The sequence below is a fragment of the Leucoraja erinacea genome, chromosome 32 (assembly GCF_028641065.1).
Source record: "Leucoraja erinacea ecotype New England chromosome 32, Leri_hhj_1, whole genome shotgun sequence".
NCBI lineage: Eukaryota > Metazoa > Chordata > Chondrichthyes > Rajiformes > Rajidae > Leucoraja > Leucoraja erinaceus.
This window is the reverse complement of record NC_073408.1, coordinates 3,061,082-3,080,999: the sequence shown is the minus strand read 5'-3', so window position 1 is coordinate 3,080,999 and position 19,918 is coordinate 3,061,082. Positions and strand designations below refer to the sequence as shown.

General features: G+C 47.1%; 1 protein-coding gene across 3 annotated transcripts in view; it reads right to left on the bottom strand.

Moving 5' to 3' along the window:
• The window catches only part of nectin1b (nectin cell adhesion molecule 1b), a 336,983-nt gene that overhangs the window by 193,241 nt on the left and 123,824 nt on the right, over positions 1–19,918 (bottom strand). For all 3 annotated transcript variants that reach the window (XM_055660571.1, XM_055660572.1, XM_055660570.1), the window contains exon 5: positions 18,528–18,679. In XM_055660571.1, the coding sequence (XP_055516546.1) occupies positions 18,528–18,679 (152 nt within the window). The remainder of the gene's footprint in view (positions 1–18,527; positions 18,680–19,918) is intronic.

Here is a 19,918-nt window from a genome sequence, read left to right as displayed (position 1 = left end):
AAAATATTAAGTGCGCTGCAACTTTTACCAAGCAAAACACATTTAGCACAAACCTGCTGCAAATTATTATTGACCTATTACAGAAGGAAAAATTCTTACCACGTGCAGCAATTTGAAAGAAATCGCAACTGTCCAACCACCTATATCCATACAATATATTTAATAATTGTTTTTTAATGGGTACCATTTTGAGATGCAGTGAACATTGTACATTATTCTCTCACAAAGAGCAACAAGAACAGAGCTAAACTAATCTTAGTTTAGATTTAGATTTAGAAAATAGGTGCAGGAGGAGGCCATTCGGCCCTTCGAGCCAGCACCACCATTCATTGTGATCATGGCTGATCGTCGCCAATCAATAAACCCTGCCTACCTTCTCCCCATATCCCTTGATTCCACTAGTCCCTAGAGCTCTATCTAACTCTCTCTTAAATCCATCCAGTGATTTGGCCTCCACTGCCCTCTGTGGCAGGGAATTCCACAAATAGTTGTGCAGTTTGATACATATGGTCACAATACCCATGCTCTTGGAATAGGATCCTGGAACCAAAGTGAGACGGAGAGACCCTTTGTTTAGAGTCTGAAGACAGGCAGCATCTCTTCAGAGATCGCAACTCAGTCTGAAGAAAGGTCTCGACCCGAAACGTCGCCTATTCCTTCTCTCCATAGATGATGCCTGACCCGCTGAGTTTCTCCAGCATTTTTCTGTATCTCCAGATATACTGCCTGTCCCACTGAGTCACTCCAACATTTTGTGTCTATTCTTGGTTTGAACATCCTGCCATGAAAATACTACTGCTCCAAAACACTGCAGCACTTGTAGAATTTTGCAGTGCTCATCAGATTGTGTGCCATTGGCTTGCACGGTCTTTGAGCCGAAGATTTTGACTCTGCAGTGAAATGGTTGTCCACGGACCAAGGTCAAGGCACACCTAGACAAGTTTCCAACACATCTTCATCCTGACTCACCCATCAAAGAACTGCAGGTGCTGGTTAATACACAAAAGGACACAAAATGCTAGAGTGACACAGTGGGGCAGGCAGCAGCTCTGGAGAACATTGAGTCAAGATCCTTCTTTGGACTGATCAGTCCCATGAGGGATCGCAACTTTAAATCACGACTTGAAACCTCACCCATCCAAGCTTCAGAGATGCTGCCTGACCCGCTGAGTTACTCCAGCACTTTGTGTGCTTTGGAGGAGCACACCATCTCTTCATGGCTCACATAACAGGTTTATTAGGAACGGGGAACTGATTGGGGATGATCAGCCATGATCACATTGAATGGCGGTGCTGGCTCGAAGGGCCAAATGGCCTACTCCTGCACCTATTGTCTATTGTTTAAGGTGAGGGGCAAAAGATTTATTAGTGTTACCTGAGTGGTAACGTTTTCACACAGAGGGTGTATGGAACGAGCTGCTGGAGGAGGTAGTTGAGGCTGGGACTATTGCAACATTTAAGAAACATTTACACAGGTACATGGATAGGTCAGGTTTGGAGGGATATGGGCCAAATGTAGGCAGGTGGGACTAGTGTAGATTGGACATGTTGGCCGGTGCGGGCAAGTTGGGCCGAAGGGCCTGTTTCCACGCTGTATCACTATGACATACCATTCAGGGTACTATCCACACAGTACTGACTCGCTTTAGATCTAAGCAGCTGGACAGAGTAGGGTGCTCTGAAATATGGGCATGCTAAAAGGAGGTCAGATGTAAGAGCTATCCATCTGAAAGGCTTTGCACCCACGTGTGTTCAAGGAGGCTCGTGACACATTTGGTTCAAGCTTCATCCATGTTTAAAACTGATAACTCAGCGAGCAAATTGTGCATCATTTACACCTGACAGACACCAAGCCTAAAAATGGAAAAGTGTTTCTGCAGGAGCACGTACTTTCGAATGCTCTGCGACTTAGCGTTCTCTGGTGTCTTACGGGAATGACGGACTTGTATTTCAAACATATTGCATCAAGCTGGATCCAAATGGAACGTGCAGCATAAAGGCATCTGCCTGGCGGGTCCTGGAGTTGAACCATTGATCTCCCAACTTCTGAAGGCTCATGCAAAGGACCGTAGTCAGTTTAAATAACCAGTGATTTCACATTGTGGCATGGGAGGAGGCCATTTGGCCCATCAGATCTATGGAGGGTCTCAGAGAATTCTCATCTTTCCCATTCCTCCAGTTACTTCCTGGTATCCCATTCACTTACACCTGTTTAGTTTAGTTTCAGTGCGGAAACAGGCCCTTCAGCCCATCGAGTCCGCGCTGGTCAGCGATCCCCGCACACGAACACGATCCCACACACACTAGGGACAATCTTACAGCTATCCCACGCCTGTCATCCTACAAACCTGCACGTCTTTGGAGTGTGGGAGGAAACCGGAGCACCTGGAGAAAACCCACACGGTCACGGGGAGAACGTATAAACTGCCCAATTCTCTCGCCGGCCATCTGCACAAGGGGTGACTTCATGTCGACCAGAGGAACTGCAGATGCTGGTTTAAATGCCAGCAGTCGATCTAAGAAACGGCACGTTTTAGAGATATGGGGAGAAACTCGAGCATCTGGGGAGAGACATGCAGTCTCAGGGAGAACATGCAAACTCCACACAGATGGCACCAGTGGTCAGGATCAAACCCGGATATCTGGAACTGTGAGGCAGCAGTTACCTGGGGTGTCCATTAGTCCTTAGTTTAGTTTGGAGATACATCAATGATGGCCCTTCGGCCCACCGAGGCCACACTGACCATCGATCACCCGTTCACACTGGTTATATGTCATTCCACTTCCTCATCCATCCCTACACACACTGAGGGGCAATTGACAGAGGCAAATTGACCTACAAACCTGCACACCTTTGGCACGTGTGAGGAAGCCGGTAACCGGTGCAGCCGGAAGAAAACCACAAGGAAAAAACATGCAAACTCCACACAGACAGCAGCGGATCAGGATCACACCCGGGTCTCTGGCGCTGTGAGGCAGCAGCTCTACCTGCTGCGCCACCGTGCCAGTATGGACCTGTCCTTGAATATACTTGGTCAGAGTGGCCTGGAGGTTATTGCAATCAGGTCACAGCTGCAGTTCTGCTCACCACATTACAGGGAAAGTATGCCTGCATTACAAAGAACACAGGAGATTTACGAGAAGTTTCAGGACTGGAGAATTTTAGTTATGAAGGAATTTCAGCCCGGCTTGAGTTATTTTCTTTGAACTGGGATCGAATGAACCAGATGAAATGGCTGGGAACGACCGACTTTACAGTCGGATTTAAAGAAAATGGTGGAAGGATTAGAGTGCAGATGAGAATTGTTTTCTCCTTATGGAGGGATTTGGCCAGGGCTGAGCTAGTGGAAGTTTCAAACCTCTCAGCATTTATAAAGGACTTACAATTATATTGGTGCTGCAGTGTCCAAGGCCATGAGGCAACAGCGGGCCATTAAGATAGTTCATACCTTCACAAGTTCTCAGAGCAGAATTAGGCCATTCGGCCCATCATGTCTACATCCACCATTCAATCATGGCTGATCTATCTCTCCCTCTCAACCTCCTGCCTTCTTCCCATTGCCCCCGACACCCATACTAATCAATAATCAACCTCCAGCTTAAAAATATCCATCGCCTTGTCCTCCACAGTCATCTGTGGCAATGAATTCCACAGATTCACCATGCAGGCGGTGGAGGCCAATACTCTGGATGCTTTCAAGAGGGAGTTAGATAGAGCTCTTCAAGATAGCGGAGTCAGGGGATATGGTGAGAAGGCAGGAACGGGGTACTGATTGTGGATGATCAGCCATGATCACATTGAATGGAGGTGCTGGCTCGAAGGGCCGAATGGCCTAGACCTGCACCTATTGTCTATTACTAAAGAATTTCCTCATCTCCTTTCTGAAGGTATGTCCTATAATTCTGAGGCTGTGCCCTCTGGTCCTAGACTCTCCCACTAGTGGAAACATCCTCTCCAAATCCACTCGATCCAAGCCTTTCACTAGTTAGTAAATTGCAATGAGGTGACCCCTCGTCCTTCTGAAAGATGAAAGGGAGGGAGAGGGGGAGGGGTGAGGGGGGAAGAGAGAGAGAGAGAGAGAGAGAACACTCCGTCTGTGCCCCACGCTCCCATGACTCTAACCATTGACACCCCACAGGCTACACATCTCCAGCGACCATCACCGACAGATGTGACAGCACTTTCCCAGTAATTAAAGAACATTATGAGGCAGTGGATGAACTACAGATAAATGTTGCAACAGGCCCAATGTGCAAAGACAATTAGCCCAGATGAAAGAAACCAGCATCTGCAGTTCCTTCCTACACATTACATCCGCTCCACTGTGAAAGCTTCTCAAGGGATGCCTACTTTGAAGAAGTTCCCTTCTTCACTCTGTCAGGAGTTCTACAACACTCTCTCTCACTGCTCCACTGTGGACCCCACTCTTCCTGCGGTCATCTGTTGCCGGCTTTGTTCTGGCCACCTCTATCTTTCAGTTCTGACCCGAAACGTCACCTATTCCTTTCCTCAAGAGAAGCTGCCTGTCCCACTGAGTTACTCCAGCACTTTGTGTCTATCTTCGGTATAAACCAGTTCCTTCCCACACACACAGCTTCAGACGAATGATTGATGTGCTTAAATTGGGAACACTGACTCTAGCGTCCATGGCTGATGCTCCTCAAAGTGTAGCCTCATTTCACAGAGCCTTGCTTGACCCAAGCCACTGGCTTAGACCTGACCCAGCTTCAATCCCCGGAGATGTCATCCCTTTAACCACTGGTGAAGCAAGCAACACAATACAAGTGGTGCATCCTTCAATGAAGGGGAAAGTGTTCCAGAGGCTGAAGGCTAGTGTTCTGATCTTGGACACTGATATACTGCTGTGATTCTCTTCACTCGACGATGATACACATCTATAAGGATGACACCATGCTACATAGAAAAGGAGATGGTATTCACACAAACAATAAAGCAGGGATCTGATGTCTTCAATTTTGTTCAAATAAGGCAGCACGGTGGTGCAGCGGTAGAGTTGCTGCCTTACAGCACCAGAGACCCAGGTTCGATCCTGACTATGGGTGCTGTCTGTACGGAGTTTGTACGTTCTCCCCGTGAGTTTTCTCCGTGATCTCCAGTTTCCACCCACAGTCCAAAGGTTCCGTGAGTTTTCTCCGTGATCTCCAGTTTCCATCCACAGTCCAAAGGTTAATTGGCTTGGAATAATTGTAAATTTCCAGACTCCAGCGTTTCCAGACTCCTGGCCTCGACTCCTGGCCTCGACAGCCGGTGCGCAACTTTGCTGTGAAGAAGCTGACAGGAATAACAAATCCATGTCCCGTTTCAAAGCAATTATTGAACAGACGGAAAAACCACACAATAATCTACTCATTCTCTAGTTTTCATGTTGCCTCTTGATAAGCCAACTTGGATGGAAGCCTTGGTGATGTTTAAAGGCCCTCACTGATGGCACTAGGGAACATTTCTCAATCTGGAATTCCAGCAAAAAGAAATAATGGATCGACAATCTCCAATTATTCATTTTGTTTGGATAGCACTTAAGAATCATGGTTCGTATTAAGCTGCAAAGGAAATTATGCCATAGAGTTGGCCTCGAAAAACCAATTAGCTCCTGGGCAATGATACACTTTTAAAACAGACGTTTAAGAAGGAACTGCAGATGCGGGACCAATCGAAGGGAGCCAAAAATGCTGGAGAAACTCAGCGGGTGAGGCAGTATCTATGGAGAGAAGGAATAGGCGACGTTTCGGGTCAAGACCCTTCTTCAGACTCACAATTGCAGAAGACCAGTTTCATTTTCTACCCTCTCCGAGCTGATGAAAGAGAACTGCCATCTGGGGTCCTCCATGTATATTAGCTCAATCAACAACATTTAGTTTGAGTTTAGTTTGGAGATACAACGTGGAAACAGGCCCTTCAGCCCACGCCGACCAATGTTCCCCGCACACTAACACACTAGGGACAATTTATAATGGCACTTAGCCAAGTAACCTATAGACCCCTGCACGTCTTTGGAGCGAGGGAGGATACAGGAGATCCCAGAGAAAACCCACGCAGGGCACGGGGAGAGCGTACGGACAAACTCCATACAGACAACACCTGTAGTCAGGATCGAACCGGGGACTCTGGCGTAGTAATGGGCCTGTCCCACATCCGCATGTTGAAAACCCAGCGGCGACCAGAAAGACGCTACTTCTCTTTGGGCGACTGAGGAGACGACTCACGACCGTACAGGCGACACCCTGGCGACATGCGAAGCCTGTACGGTCGTGAGTAGTCACCCAAAGAGTCGTACCTTGTTCTGGTCACCGCTGGATTTTCAACATGTTGAAAATTTTCGGCAACCTGTAAAGACCTATGACAGGTGCCGGCAGTCGCCGAAAAAGTTGCGTAAGTGGGACAGGACCATAAGGCAGCAACTTTACCGCTGCGCCACCGTGCGCCCCTTCGAGGAACACAATTTAATCCTGTAAGAAAGACTACCGCTTTGAAATATACTGGGGTGCGATCCAGTTTTACACACACACACCCAAGCTTCATCCTATTTATAGACTCTCTATTCACAGGTAACAACAGGAGTTTTAATGACTGAAGATCATCAACTTGCAAAGATAAACCTTTACCCCAACAGCTGGCAGTGATGAAGAGAGCTAGTATGTTTTTATTTCAAAACATTCCGATCGATTTAGAACCATACTGCAATAGATAAAATGTCACATACTTGGCAAACTCCTCAAACACCAATTAACATGTTGGCAATGAATCTTTCCCTTACAGATCGTCAATAAGGCTTGACGACAGTTAGTGTTTCACAAATACCGCCTTATATATTATTAATCTAACATTTTTCCACATACATTTGGAAGCATTGTAGAAACATCGGCAAGGTATTTTACCTCTCACTCTCCAAGTTGCTCCATGCCTTGGATCTCCTGCCCAATCCTCCCTCCCTCCCTGCTGACCACTCCATAGATCACTGGCCATCGGCAGTCGACCTCCAACCCAACCTCATGCAACTCCGACTGGTTAGACTCCGACTGGTTAGACCAACCACAGTTGCCTGGGAGCGGAGAGAAGATGGACAGTCACTTTGGACAGAAAGGAGAGAAAAGATGGGGTGGGGAGAGACCACATTTTCCCGGTAAGGGTGGGAGAGATTCTGTCTACATGACAATAAACTAAACTAACCAAAAAATAATTTCTGCGGGTAACACATTTCTGGAATTCTCTGCCCCCCCCCCACTCCCACTCCTTCCCTCGGGAGTTGGAGACCAGATCATTGGCGTATTTGAGATAAAGATAGATTGAGGAATTGAGGGTGATGAGGAACTGCCACAGACACATAGTTGAGGTCAGTGTAAATCAGTCATGGAAATATGTAATGGTGGCACGGTGGCGCAGCGGTAGAGTTGCTGCCTCACAGCGCCAGAGGCCCGGGTTCCATCCTGACCGTGGGAGCTGTCCGTACGGAGTTTGCACGTTCTCCCCATGACCTGCGTGGGTTTTCTCCAAGATCTTCGGTTTCCTCCCACCCTCCCAAAGATGTACAGGTTTGGATTGGTATAATTGTAAATCATCCCTTGTGTGTGTGTGTAGGATGGCTTCAATGTGCGGGGATCGCTGGTCGGCGCGGACCCGGTGGGCCGAAGGGCCTGTTTCCGCGCTGGATCTCGAACCTAAACAGGCTCGAGTTGCAGTGACCTGCTCCCGCTCCTGGTGTGGCTCTGTGGTGAGCTGGGAGAGGGAGACTGGTTTAATGTTAGTATATTTGTCTGGATAAAACTCCTGCAACCTGCAGCATTTGTTTCAGACGTTAACTATGATGCATGCGAAAAAATAAAAATAAAATTGGAAGGAGCATTTGAATATTAAACCGCAATAACTTTTAACGCAACATTTAATGCTGCCTATTTTCATCATGAATAATTTAAATGCCTTATTTTATGGCACACATTGTTATAGCGGATGGCTACAACACTCGAAAACGACCCATCGTCCTGCCTGCCTGCCTCCGAGCAAGGTGTGGGAAACAATGAAGGGTCTCGACCAGAAACGTCACCCATTCCTTCTCTCCAGAGATGCTGCCTGTCCCGCTGAGTCACTCCAGCATTTTGTGTCTATCTTCGATGGGAAATAATATCATCATTCTGCTACTGCAGTTGAACCCTGAGTGGACACCAAAGATAGACCCAAAAATGCTGCAGTAACTCAGCGGGTCGGGCAGCATCGCTGGAGAAAAAGGAGAGTTGACGATTTTGGGTTGGAACTCTTCTTCAGACGGAAAGGGGAGGTGGGGGAGGATGAGGAAATGGGAAATAAACTGCAGGCGAAAAGGCCAGAATAAATTGGGGCCACTAACAGATAACCTTAGGATGCATGGAGCCCACAATGGCCGGTTATTGGCTGGCAAATAGAAAATATTGACAATAGGTGCAGGAGGAGGCCATTTGGCCATTCGAGCCAGCACCGCCATTCAATGTGATCATGGCTGATCATCCCCAATCTGTACCCCGTTCCTGCCTTCTCCCCATATCGCTTGACTCTGCTAATTTTAAGAACCCTATCTAGCTCTCTCTTGAAAGCATCCAGAGAACCTGCCTCCACCGCCCTCTGAGGCAGAGAATTCCACAGACTCACCAAAAGTGTTTCCTCGTCTCCGTTCTAAATGGCTTACTCCTTATTCTTAAACTGTGGCCCCTGGTTCTGGACTCCCCCAACATCGGGGACATGTTTCCTGCCTCTAGTGTGTCCAAGAGTGGGGAGGGGAGGGAATGCAGGAGTTACAGCCATGGGTCTCAAATGGTGACTAAAGTCCCACAACATTCTTTGGTGTATTTACACAAAATATATTAAATGAAGCAGAAAGTGCCGGAGATATTCAGCAGGTCAAACAGTACCGAATAAACCATGTATCAAAGAAACTCTAGTAAGGATGTCATCAACTTCAATCTAACCCCGAGAACAAATTGAAGAACAGACACAACTGCTGACGATGGACTACTTGAGCAACGCCAGCAAAAACAACCACGTCAGTCCCTCCCTTCCATTGACTCTATCTACACCTTGTGCTGCCTCAGCAAGGCCAGCAGCATAATCAAGTACCAGTCTCACCCTGGTCACTATCTCCTCTCCCCTCTCCCATCGGGCAAGAGTGACAGAGATGTGGAAATGCACACCTCTAGATTCAGAGACAGTTTCCTCCCAGCTATTATCAGGCAACTACACTGTCCTCTCACCTGCAACTAGAGAGCATCCTGGCCTCATCGGAGTTCTTCAAGGTTTCTTTAATTGCACTTTGTCTTGCTTTCATTCTGTAGCTGTAAGTGTAGGCGGCTGGATTGTAATCATCTATAGTCTTTTCTGTCTATTCTATTTCTGCCTTAAGAATATTTGTGTAGATAGTTGGATGATTTTTTTCTATGATGGTGTTTGTTTTGTATTGTATATATTATTGCAAAAATTGATTAAATTTATGTTTAAAAAAAACACCAACTGCGGGTTAGAGGAGCTGCAACAGAGGTTGTGATCGGTGGGCATCTAGGCCGAGATCTCAGCCAAGCCACTGGAGATTGGATCCGACCACACGAGAAGCCGAACCCAGTAAATGGGGCACGGCAAATCTGCCATTTGCCTGATAGTCGGTGCACAATTAGACTACATTAGACTCTGCTTACACATTCCTTTAAGCTTACTTAAAATCTCGTCACCATGACAACTCATCTTTAAATCAAACTCACCGACCTCAGCAATCGTCTGTGAAATATTCTGATATTATTTGCTCAGACTGTTCAATCTATTAACGCAGCCCGCAGTGTTCGTCAACTGTGTTGTCGGGCAGCGTCTAGGAATAGTGTAGTCATCCGCCAGAAACGGCACTGTATCCAATGGTGACCTTCCTCAAAACGGATGGACCAGGATGTCCATTTACAGTGTGCAGGAAGGAACAGCAGGTGCTGGTTTAAACCGAAGATAGACACAAAAAGCTGGAGCAACTCAGCGGGTTGGGCAGCATCTTTGAAGAAAAGGAATAGGTGACGTTTTGGGTATTCTTCTTCTTGCATATGGCGTGCACAGCCTAAAGTTGTAGGACAACTTGTTCCATCTGATCTTATTTGATTGTGCACGCCGGGTTGATTGCATTCGTTGAAACAGGGTGGACCACATGAAGGTTGCAATCTTCCACCCCCACATTTCGGGTGGAGACTCATCTTCGGATGGAGAGTAGGGGGAGAGGGAAACGTGAGACGTGATGGCGATATGGATCAAATGAATGAAAATATGCAAAAAGATAATGTTGCTATAGGAAACATGCCATTGTTTGGTGCGCTCGGTGAAAACGAGTTACAGATCGTGAGACTCAACAAACCGACTTATAATCCATGATCCATTCATGACACCACCTTTGGAACGATATTCTCGCTTGCAAGGGATCATGGCATTGCCTAAAGTACCAGCTTACTTTATATGGTGAACTCAAGATAACCCTGCCACTAAACTGACCACATGGAGTGCTATTGATCAAACGCCATATATAAAGGACAATATTTAGCTCTGCCCATTCAAGATAAACGGTTTGGTTTGTTCGAATGATTAAAATATTTTTATATGGTACCACCAGGGGGATATTAGTTCCATTTAGCACATAAAATTTGAGGAGGACCACGTACAACTTTTGAAAAGTATTTTAAATGTCACACTCACATTTTGTACAATTCATCTCGCTGTCCTGCCTGGCATTTGAGTGATTGCGATCGTGTGGTTACCACGGTTAACAGAGGAAAGCGCTAAAGGAAAACGGAGGGGGCTGCCCTCTCCTTAGGAGGACCTAACAGTTTGCAAAAATAAAACCCAGAATCAGGACATGACTCATTCACTGTTGCCTTTAGACTTTAGAGATACAGCAAATGGAAACAGTTTTTACCCCACCAGCCCAAATGTGGCAAGTCCGCAGGGGCGACCAGCAATCATAACTGAAATCATAGAAATTATGCGTGCTTTGGTGATAGGCCATTCGTGGATGTTCGAGCCTGCACTGACTGACTGATTCAATATGATCATGGCCCATGTTATCATGACCAACTCAGTATCCCGTAACCCTGCCACTAAACTGCATACCCCCTGATCCGCCTTATAAACAAGGGCTCACATCAAGATAACTCCCTCTTAAATATAAAATATTTTTATATTACCAATGAACTGGCCTCAACTAAAATTTGACTCTGTGGCAGAGAGTTCCAGAGATTCACCACTCTCTGTGTGAAAAAAGTTCTTCTCATCTCGGTTTTAAAATTATTTCCCCCTTATCCTTAAGCTGTGACCCCTTGTCCTGGACTTCCCAAGTAACATCGGAGAACAATCTTCCTAAATCTAGCTTGTCCAACCCCTTAAGAATTTTGTAAGAAACAGGCCCCGCATACACTAGCACTATCCTACACACTAGGAACAACATAACTTTTAGGTGCAAAGGCCATTCGACCTACAAACTTGGAGTTCAATGGTCAGGCTGATAACCGGAGCATCCCGTACCTGCCTTCTCTCCATACCCCCTGTCACAGGGAGAACGGCCAAACTCCCTAGAAACGGGCCTACACCCAGTCAGAGATTCTATTCACCCTGGTCTGTGGAAAAAGCTGTAAGGCCCTCCCTTAGTAACCCCTGCATCTCCACACCACAGAGCCAATCTTCCTGATCTAGCCTGTCCAACCCCTTATGAATTGTGTTTATACATTAGCACTGTTTGGTTGTTTTTACCAAAGTTGACCTACAAACTTGCACTCTTTGCACAAAAGTCCGCGAGCATTGCCACTTTCATTTCACTGCACATCTCGTATGTGTATGTGACAAATAAACTTGACTTGACTTGACTTGGGCATATTCAACAATGACAGCGATACACCTTCAGATGTAAAGGGAAATTACAGGATAGGGAAGAGGGTGGGGGAAAACGGGATCAAATACGTGGAAGAGTTGTCTGAATGCAAGAGCAGACTCACCGATGCTTGTGACCGTTCTGGCACTATTAATGATGCTATCTCAACAGACAATAGACAATAGGTGCAGGAGTAGGCCATTCGGCCCTTCGAGCCAGCACCGCCATTCAATGTGATCAAGGCTGATCATCCCCAATCAGTACTCCGTTCCTGCCTTCTCCCCATATCCCCTGACTCTATCTTTAAGAGCCCTATCCAGCTCTCTCTTGAAAGTATCCTGAGAACTGGCCTCCACCGCCTTCCACCGCACAGAGAATTGCACAGACATTCCACACCCCTTGGTTTCTGCCAACATTACTTCACATTGAATAAATGGAATTCTATTGCAGAGGCAACAGAAATAAGGACCACTTAGAGCTTCCAGATCGAAAGACTGAAACAGGACAAATTGGCACAAGAGGCAAGGTAACATGTTGCCTTGCGTGGAGACAGGATGATGTAATCTAAAGGGACCATGGACAGAACAGCTCTTTGACTCTTCACAAGCCACCCATCAAATGCTCTCCAATGCGGTGGGCACCCAGACCCCCGAGTGCCTGATGCTAACACGTTGATTCAAACCCACCAGATAGAGTTGTCAAAGGCTGGGGCAAAGAAGAATGAGAGGTGCTCAGATGGAAATTTGAATTTCCTCACATCATTGCAAGGTGGTTGTATTTGTCTGGCTGGGGAACAAGAACCAGGTGGTCAGAGCAAGGGGAAAATATTAGAACAGAGATTAGGCAAAATATCTTCACTCAGATGGTAAATTTCCACAGCTCCCTGAATGCCTGTCCCACTGTACGAGGTAATTCAAGAGTTCTCCCAAGTTCTCCCCTGATTCGAGTTCGTGTAATGTACATAGCGGGTTCATAGGAGCTCGTGGATGTCACGTAGCAACTCATACGAGTATCGGTAGGTACTCGGGGAAATCCGCTAAATTTGTGACATTTTTTTCAACACTGCGAAAAATGTCCACGAGTAAAAAAAGTACTCGTGATGAAAAAAAATTGTTGCTTTTTACTCGTACGAGCCGCTACGTACGTTACACGAGCTCGAATCAGGGGAGAACTCGGGAGAACTCTTGAATTACCCCGTACAGTGGGACAGGCCCTTAATCCAGAGGATTGTTGAGGCTCCATCAACGTTTAGTTTAGTTTAGAGATACGGCACATAAACAGGCCCTTTGGCTCACCGAGTTTATTCTCACCAGCGATCCCCACACAATCCTCCACGGTATTTTCACATTTATCCCAAGCCAATTAACCTACAAACTGTGCATCTTTAAAGTGTGGGAGGAAATACTAGTAGGATGAGGAAAAGCTTCTACAACAACACAATCACACTGCTGAACTCGGAGTCCCGACGATAGATTTCTCTGGTCCCTCCGTCCCCTTTGTTTAATCATTCTGTATTTCCTGATTATTCTGTATCTTCCCTCTTTCTATTTTTTTTGTTTTTCTTTATGTACAACTACTACGGACTGACGCAAAACTGCATTTCGTTGTACTGATACTTGTATTTGTGCGATGACATTAAAGTTGAATTGAATTGAATTGAAACCGATGATCTTGGAGAAAACCCACGCAGGTTACGGGGAGAACGTGCAAACTCTGTTCAGACAGCACCAGCAGTCAGGGTGGAACATTGGTCTCTGGCGCTGTGAGGCAGCAGCTCTACCGCTGCGCCAACCCGTTCGTTCAATACAGAGATTGATACATTACAAGATATTAAGAGAATGACGAGATATGGAGATGCATGTCCTGCTGATTCTCTACACACCACAAAATTGTTCATTCCCTACATATTTAATCAGTTACTCGCTGTACGTTGCTCCTGAATCCATGTCCAGCGCCTTTTCAGACAACTCAGTGTAAAATATTATCCTCCTCCCCGCTGAAGAAAAACGATTCCATTAACTTACCCAATAAAGCCAGCATATTATGAAACTGCAAATCATGCACATCTGCCATGTATTAGCATTAAATCTCCTTCCCTAATGATCTAATGCGCAAACACCATGGGACAAAAACTGATTCATTCCAAGCATCAAGAATTCTAAAGGACTTTGGCTCTAATTTTTCCAATTTTTCCTGATCAGATCTTGGGCTTTCATAGAAAACATAGAAAATAGGTGCAGGAGTAGGCCATTCGGCCCTTCGAGCCTGCACCACTTCCCTCTGCCTGGATGGTGATCATTGCTATGACCCCCCCACCACCGCTCTCTCCTTCCCCACCAGTGGCCATCACTGTCCCCTCATTTCCTGCTTTCTTCAAAGTCAATAACTACTAGAAGGGCCATGGGGAGAGACGCAAGGTGCTGGAGTACCTCAGCGGGTCAGGCAGCATCTCCGGAGAGAAAGGATGGATAATGTTCCGGGTCAGGAGCCTTCTTCAGACTGAAAGTAGAGGGGAGGGAACAAAGCAAAGCCGGCAACAGGTGGACCAAGGAAGGGTGGAGCCCACAATGGCCCATTATGAGGTGTGTGAATATATGTGAAATATAAGTATAAAGGTTTATTGCATGTGGTGCAGCAGTAGAGTTGAGGGGAGGTGGAGATTTAATAGGACCCCGAGAAGTGACTTTTTCACACAAAGGGTGGTGGATGTATGGAAAGAGCTGCCGTCGGAGGTAGTTGAGGCTGGGACTATCGCAATGTTTAAGAAACAATTAGACAGGTACATGGATAGGACAGGTTTGGAGGGATATGGGCCAAATGCAGGCAGGTGGGACTAGTGTAGATGGGACATGCTGGTCGGTGTTGGCAAGTTGGGCCAAAGGGTTTGTTTCCACGCTGCATCAATCTATGACACTGCTGGTCTTAATCCAGGAATTCTTCCAATCAGCCCCTTGGGAGTTGAAGACAATGGCTCATCATCACCGTCTCAAGGTGAAATGAGATGAGCGTAATAAACGCTAATGGCCACATCCATGGGAATAAATCATTGATCACCTGAACTTGGGCAAAACAGAATGAGATCATGCGACATCTTTGCCCCACATTCTCTGCAAGAGACACCGCAGCAGGAACAGAAACACAGAAGTATTTAAACATCATCAAATGCCGTCTTTAAAGCAGATGAAGGGAGCACGAGGTCTCACCTCAGCTGCTTCTGGCCAGCTTCCCTCTGCTACTTAATTCAGTTTCCCCTTTACAAGTTACCACTTGTGGCACGGTGGCGCAGCGGTAGAGTTGCTGCCTTTACAGCGCCAGATACCCGGGTTCGATCCTGACCACGGGTGCCGTCTGTACAGCGTTTGTACATTCCTCCCGTGACCTGCGTGGGTTTTCACCAGAGAGCACCCACACTCCAAAAGACGTACTGGTTTGAAGGTTAATTGGCTTGGCCTAAATGTAAAATGTCCCTAGTGTGTGTAGATAGCGTTAGTGTGCGGGGATCGCTGGTCGGCACGGACACGGTGGGCCAGTTTCTGCGCTGTATCTCGACACTAAACTGGGAACTGCCAGAATGAATTTATAGTCTAAACGACTGTGCTTCCTCCCTCCCCCAGTGAAACACTCCTCGTGGATTTGACGGGACAAAGAGGAGCAGGGTGGACACAGGATGCAAAAGGAGCCGGGAAAGCTGCAGGAATGGTGCAATTAAAGTGAAGGTGTTATCTCATTCATGCTTGTGAACCCTTTGAAAGGATTCAGTGTGGGGATGGGTCCAATGCTGGAAAGAATTGCCAACATCTGCTGCTGATGACTTGGTACAGAACTGCGTAGATAGTTCTGTGTGCAGGTGACATGGCACAGAGCCGAGGCACAACTTATCACAGTACATTCCAGCGCTGAATGCAGAAAGTGTACCAGCTGCACAGCCCCAGCACTCCCCCAGAACCAGTGACTTGCTGGCCAGATGCAGACACGTGCGGCATTTCAAACCAGCCCTGTGTGTGGGACAAGCAAGGGCTGGTATCACCAGCTCTGAAGAAGGCATCCGCAATTCAGACAATTCGCTCCATAGATGCTGCCTCACCCACTGAAAGCCACGCCCCACGATACGAGTTCATTCCAAGAGCTCTCCCGAATTTAAAAGAAAATCAAACTCGTGGTAAGCACAGAGAATTAAAGTAGCGGGTACGTCGGAGCTCGGGGACCTCTCTTACCGGCTCGTAACGCTAACAGCAGGTACTCGGGAAGACTCGCTAACGGCAGGTAAGCACGGGAAGACTCGTGAAGATTTTTCAGCATGTTGAAAAATGTCCACGAGAGCCCCGAGTACCGACGAGTGGCCATTACCGTAAATCTCCGAGTTCGAATCAGGGCAAACTCGGGAGAACTCTCGGAATGAACTCGTACCGTGGGACAGGGCGATGTGTTTCCCCAGCAATTTTGTCCACCTACGATTTTTCCAGCATCTGCAGATCTTTCTCATACACAATTCAGACAATTCACCCAGATTAACCGGTCAACAATGAGGATATGACGTTACAAGCAGCTTCCCGAAACATCACTCTGGACTGCTGGCAACCACACACACTACCACACACACACACACACACACGGGGAAACAATGGCCACATTGGCCACAGATTCTGCCTGTCCCGCTGAGTTAAGGCTCTGTCCCACTCTCCCGAGTTACTCGCAAACAAGTTATTCCAGGGTCTCCACCCACGTGCCCCAAAGCAGCGGCAGCATGCTGCAAAAACCGACACTCGCAAACACCAGGAGGAGAAGCAAGTCTTCATTCCACCTGCCTTCTGCCTCAGCTGTTAAACCTCTCCGCTGCGGGTTAAGAGGAAATAAAGAGAGAGGGTGGAGGGGAGGTGGGGCGATTGCCGGCCCCTGATCAATAAACCGCAGTTCCGCTCAGTTACACAAAGAACATCTCGGAATCGCGAGCACAAACTTCAGTCCATGCGATTATGGGGGAGGGGGTGAGTAACTACACTCCTGTTAAACACACCACGACAAAGTTGCGGCGAATTGGGCGAGCACGAGCCCGACCAAACAAACACATTCGGCACGGTTACACACGGGGTGCAGTTACAGGCCTTACCTTCCATGTTGCCGGACCCTGCACCCAACATCATTTACACAGCCCGCGGGCGGGGTGTGACAGGGGACTGAAAGAAACAAGCCTGGTTGAGTTTCACCATGCCTACATTGGGTCATCCATGTCCATGTTCAACCCATGCACGTGGACCCACTGGACAAAATATCCCGTTCACATCCACTTCGCCTTTCTCTACAGTCGGTGATCGATCGATCGATCGATGTGGGTCCCGTCCAGCACCACACTCTGGGCTGAAGCACCAGATCCCGCGATGTACTGTTTAATGCCCTTTGTACGGGCACTTTGCTCCTCACGCATGTCTTCATTTACTGCGCGCTTTTTAGAATAACACACGTGCCCCATTACTACCAGAGTTTAATTTACGCGATCCTGTTTTCGGAAATAACACGCTTAAATTTATCCCTGCCACCATATGGCAGCGTCCTTGCGTGCAGTGCCTGCCATATGTTTCTTGATTTACACACTGCTTTTCAAGTATGTGACCACCATGTAAAACGCAAGGTGTCTATACCTGGGTCATCCCACAGACCAACCTCTCTGCCCATCAGTGATACGCCTGTCCCTGCCCGATAATATGTTACACTGAGCCGGTAAACACCATGACTTCGTTCCTTGTCCTTGTGCATCAAACTAAAGAGTGTAGTTTGTGTAAGAAGGCATTCAAGATGCTGGAAAATCGAAGGTAGACAAAAAAGCTGGAGGAACTCAGCGGGTGAGGCCTCATCTATGGAGCGAAGGAAATAGGTGACGTTTCGGGTCGAGACCCTTCTTCAGACTGATGTGCGGGTCTCGACACGAAACGTTGCCTATTTCCTTCGCTCCATAGATGCTGCCTCACCCGCTGAGTTTCTCCAGCTTTTTTTTTTATCTACCTTCAATTTTCCAGCATCTTCAGTTTTTTCTTAAACTAAAGAGTGTTCCCTCTCCTTCTTCATTACTAATTTCAGATTTTTTTTTAACTCGGCGCTCCGGTTTTGCTATTCCGACAGCCCAGTTACGATCGGAAAAGCAATGCTCAGATTTCATCTCATACCTGGATAAGAATGAGAAACGGGCCCTTATTCCACACAATAAGTAGTTAGAGACCAGAGGTCGCATTGCTCAGCTACAAAGCGAGGATTGTAAACCAACTTATTACTTGACCCTAAACTCACATTATTCTGCTTGACTTCAGACACTGAGAATGTGTTCTGGGTAGATTGGCTACTTTTGCCACTTCCGATTCTCACACCCAGCTCCTCCTCCTCCTCCGTCTATTTGTAATTCACGACCGACAGCCACCTTTGAAACACTTGTCTCTACACGACAGTTGGTTTTGCAAAAAATAGACTGAGGTGCGAGCTGGCGACTTGCACAGAGAGAGAGAGACAGAGAGAGCGAGCGAGGTGAGAACGGCAAGCTGCTAGAACCAGCGAGGAAGCATAGAGAACATGGCCCCGCACACCACACATGCTGCCGCGCTTGCCGCAGAGTTAGGTTTCACATCAGCGAAGCATTTGTTAATGAAGGCGTAGGTGGAGACACTTTCCTACCTGTGACATTGACCTCAACCAGCCCCGACCGAGTGCCGATTGCATTCGTCGCCTCGCACACGTACGTCCCCGCCAAGTCGTAGGTCACGGTGCCTTTGAAGAGCAGGGTGGTGTTCTGTGGTTCCACGTTTACAGGCAGCGACCCGTTTAACCTGCAAACGCAAAGACACTCACATGAGCTTATATAACATGACCTGGAGAGATGGATTGGGAACTTCGTTAATGCTCCTTCTGACAGGAGTAGGCCATTCGACCCTTCCAGCCTGCACCGCTATTCAATGTGATCATGGCTAATCATCCCCAATCAGTACCCCGTTCCTGCCTTCGCCCCATATCCCCTGACACAAACAATCTTCCTGATATAGTAGTGGCCAGAGGATCTGGGGTGACAGAGGAACTGAAATAAATCCACATTAGGCAGGAAATGGTGTTGGATAGACTGATGGGACTGAAGGCTGATAAATCCCCAGGGCCTGATGGTCTGCATCCCAGGATACTTAAGGAAGTGACTCTAGAAATTGTGGATGCATTGGTGATAATTTTCCAATTTTCTCTATAGACACAGGATCAGACTCCCATATTCTGGAAAGAAAATCTGCTCCCCTTCCCCAGTCTAGTTACTCAGTCCCAGGGCTCTTGGGAATGGACAATCAATGCCAGCGATGTCCACATCCCGAAAGAGAATAGAGAGCATCCTGAACCCTGAAATCTCACTTCCACAATCAGGCCACTGCTTCCTCAATAACAAGGTTCAATGGGTGAGGCAGCATCTATGGAGAGAAGGAATGGGCGATGTTTCGGGTCGAGACCCTTCTTCAGTTTGAAGAAGGGTCTCGACCTGAAATGTCGCCCATTCCTTTTCTCCATAAATGCTGCCTCACCCGCTGAGTTACTCCAGCATTTTGTGTCTACCATCGATTTTACCAGCATCTGCAGTTCTTTCTTACACAAGATTCAATGGACATGAAAACAAGGCTACTGTGTGAAAGGCTACAGAGTGCCGGAGAGGCACCAAGCCAAACCAATATCATCACTCTTCCCATTTATTTTATTTAATGCATCTTAATTTCTTAAATTACTCCCAAATTGTCTTTAGTGCCATTTTATTGCCTCCATTAAAGATTTAACTTCAAGGGCTAAGCCTCTCCCAAAGGCTGGGCTTTGCTCAACATTGCTGTCCAGGACTGTGGGCCATCCAGCAGAGTGTTGATTTTGCAGCCCGATCAAACAGCCCAATAGTGTTCAGTCAACTGCAAAGCAGCCATAGTTCGTTTTCATTCCAGCAATCTGCACTTTGCTTTTCAAAATAATTTCATTAAAAAGATCAAACGTTCCATCGTCAACTTTGCACGGAGTTATTTAAAAAAAAACAATTTTAGAGATCGAGAAGA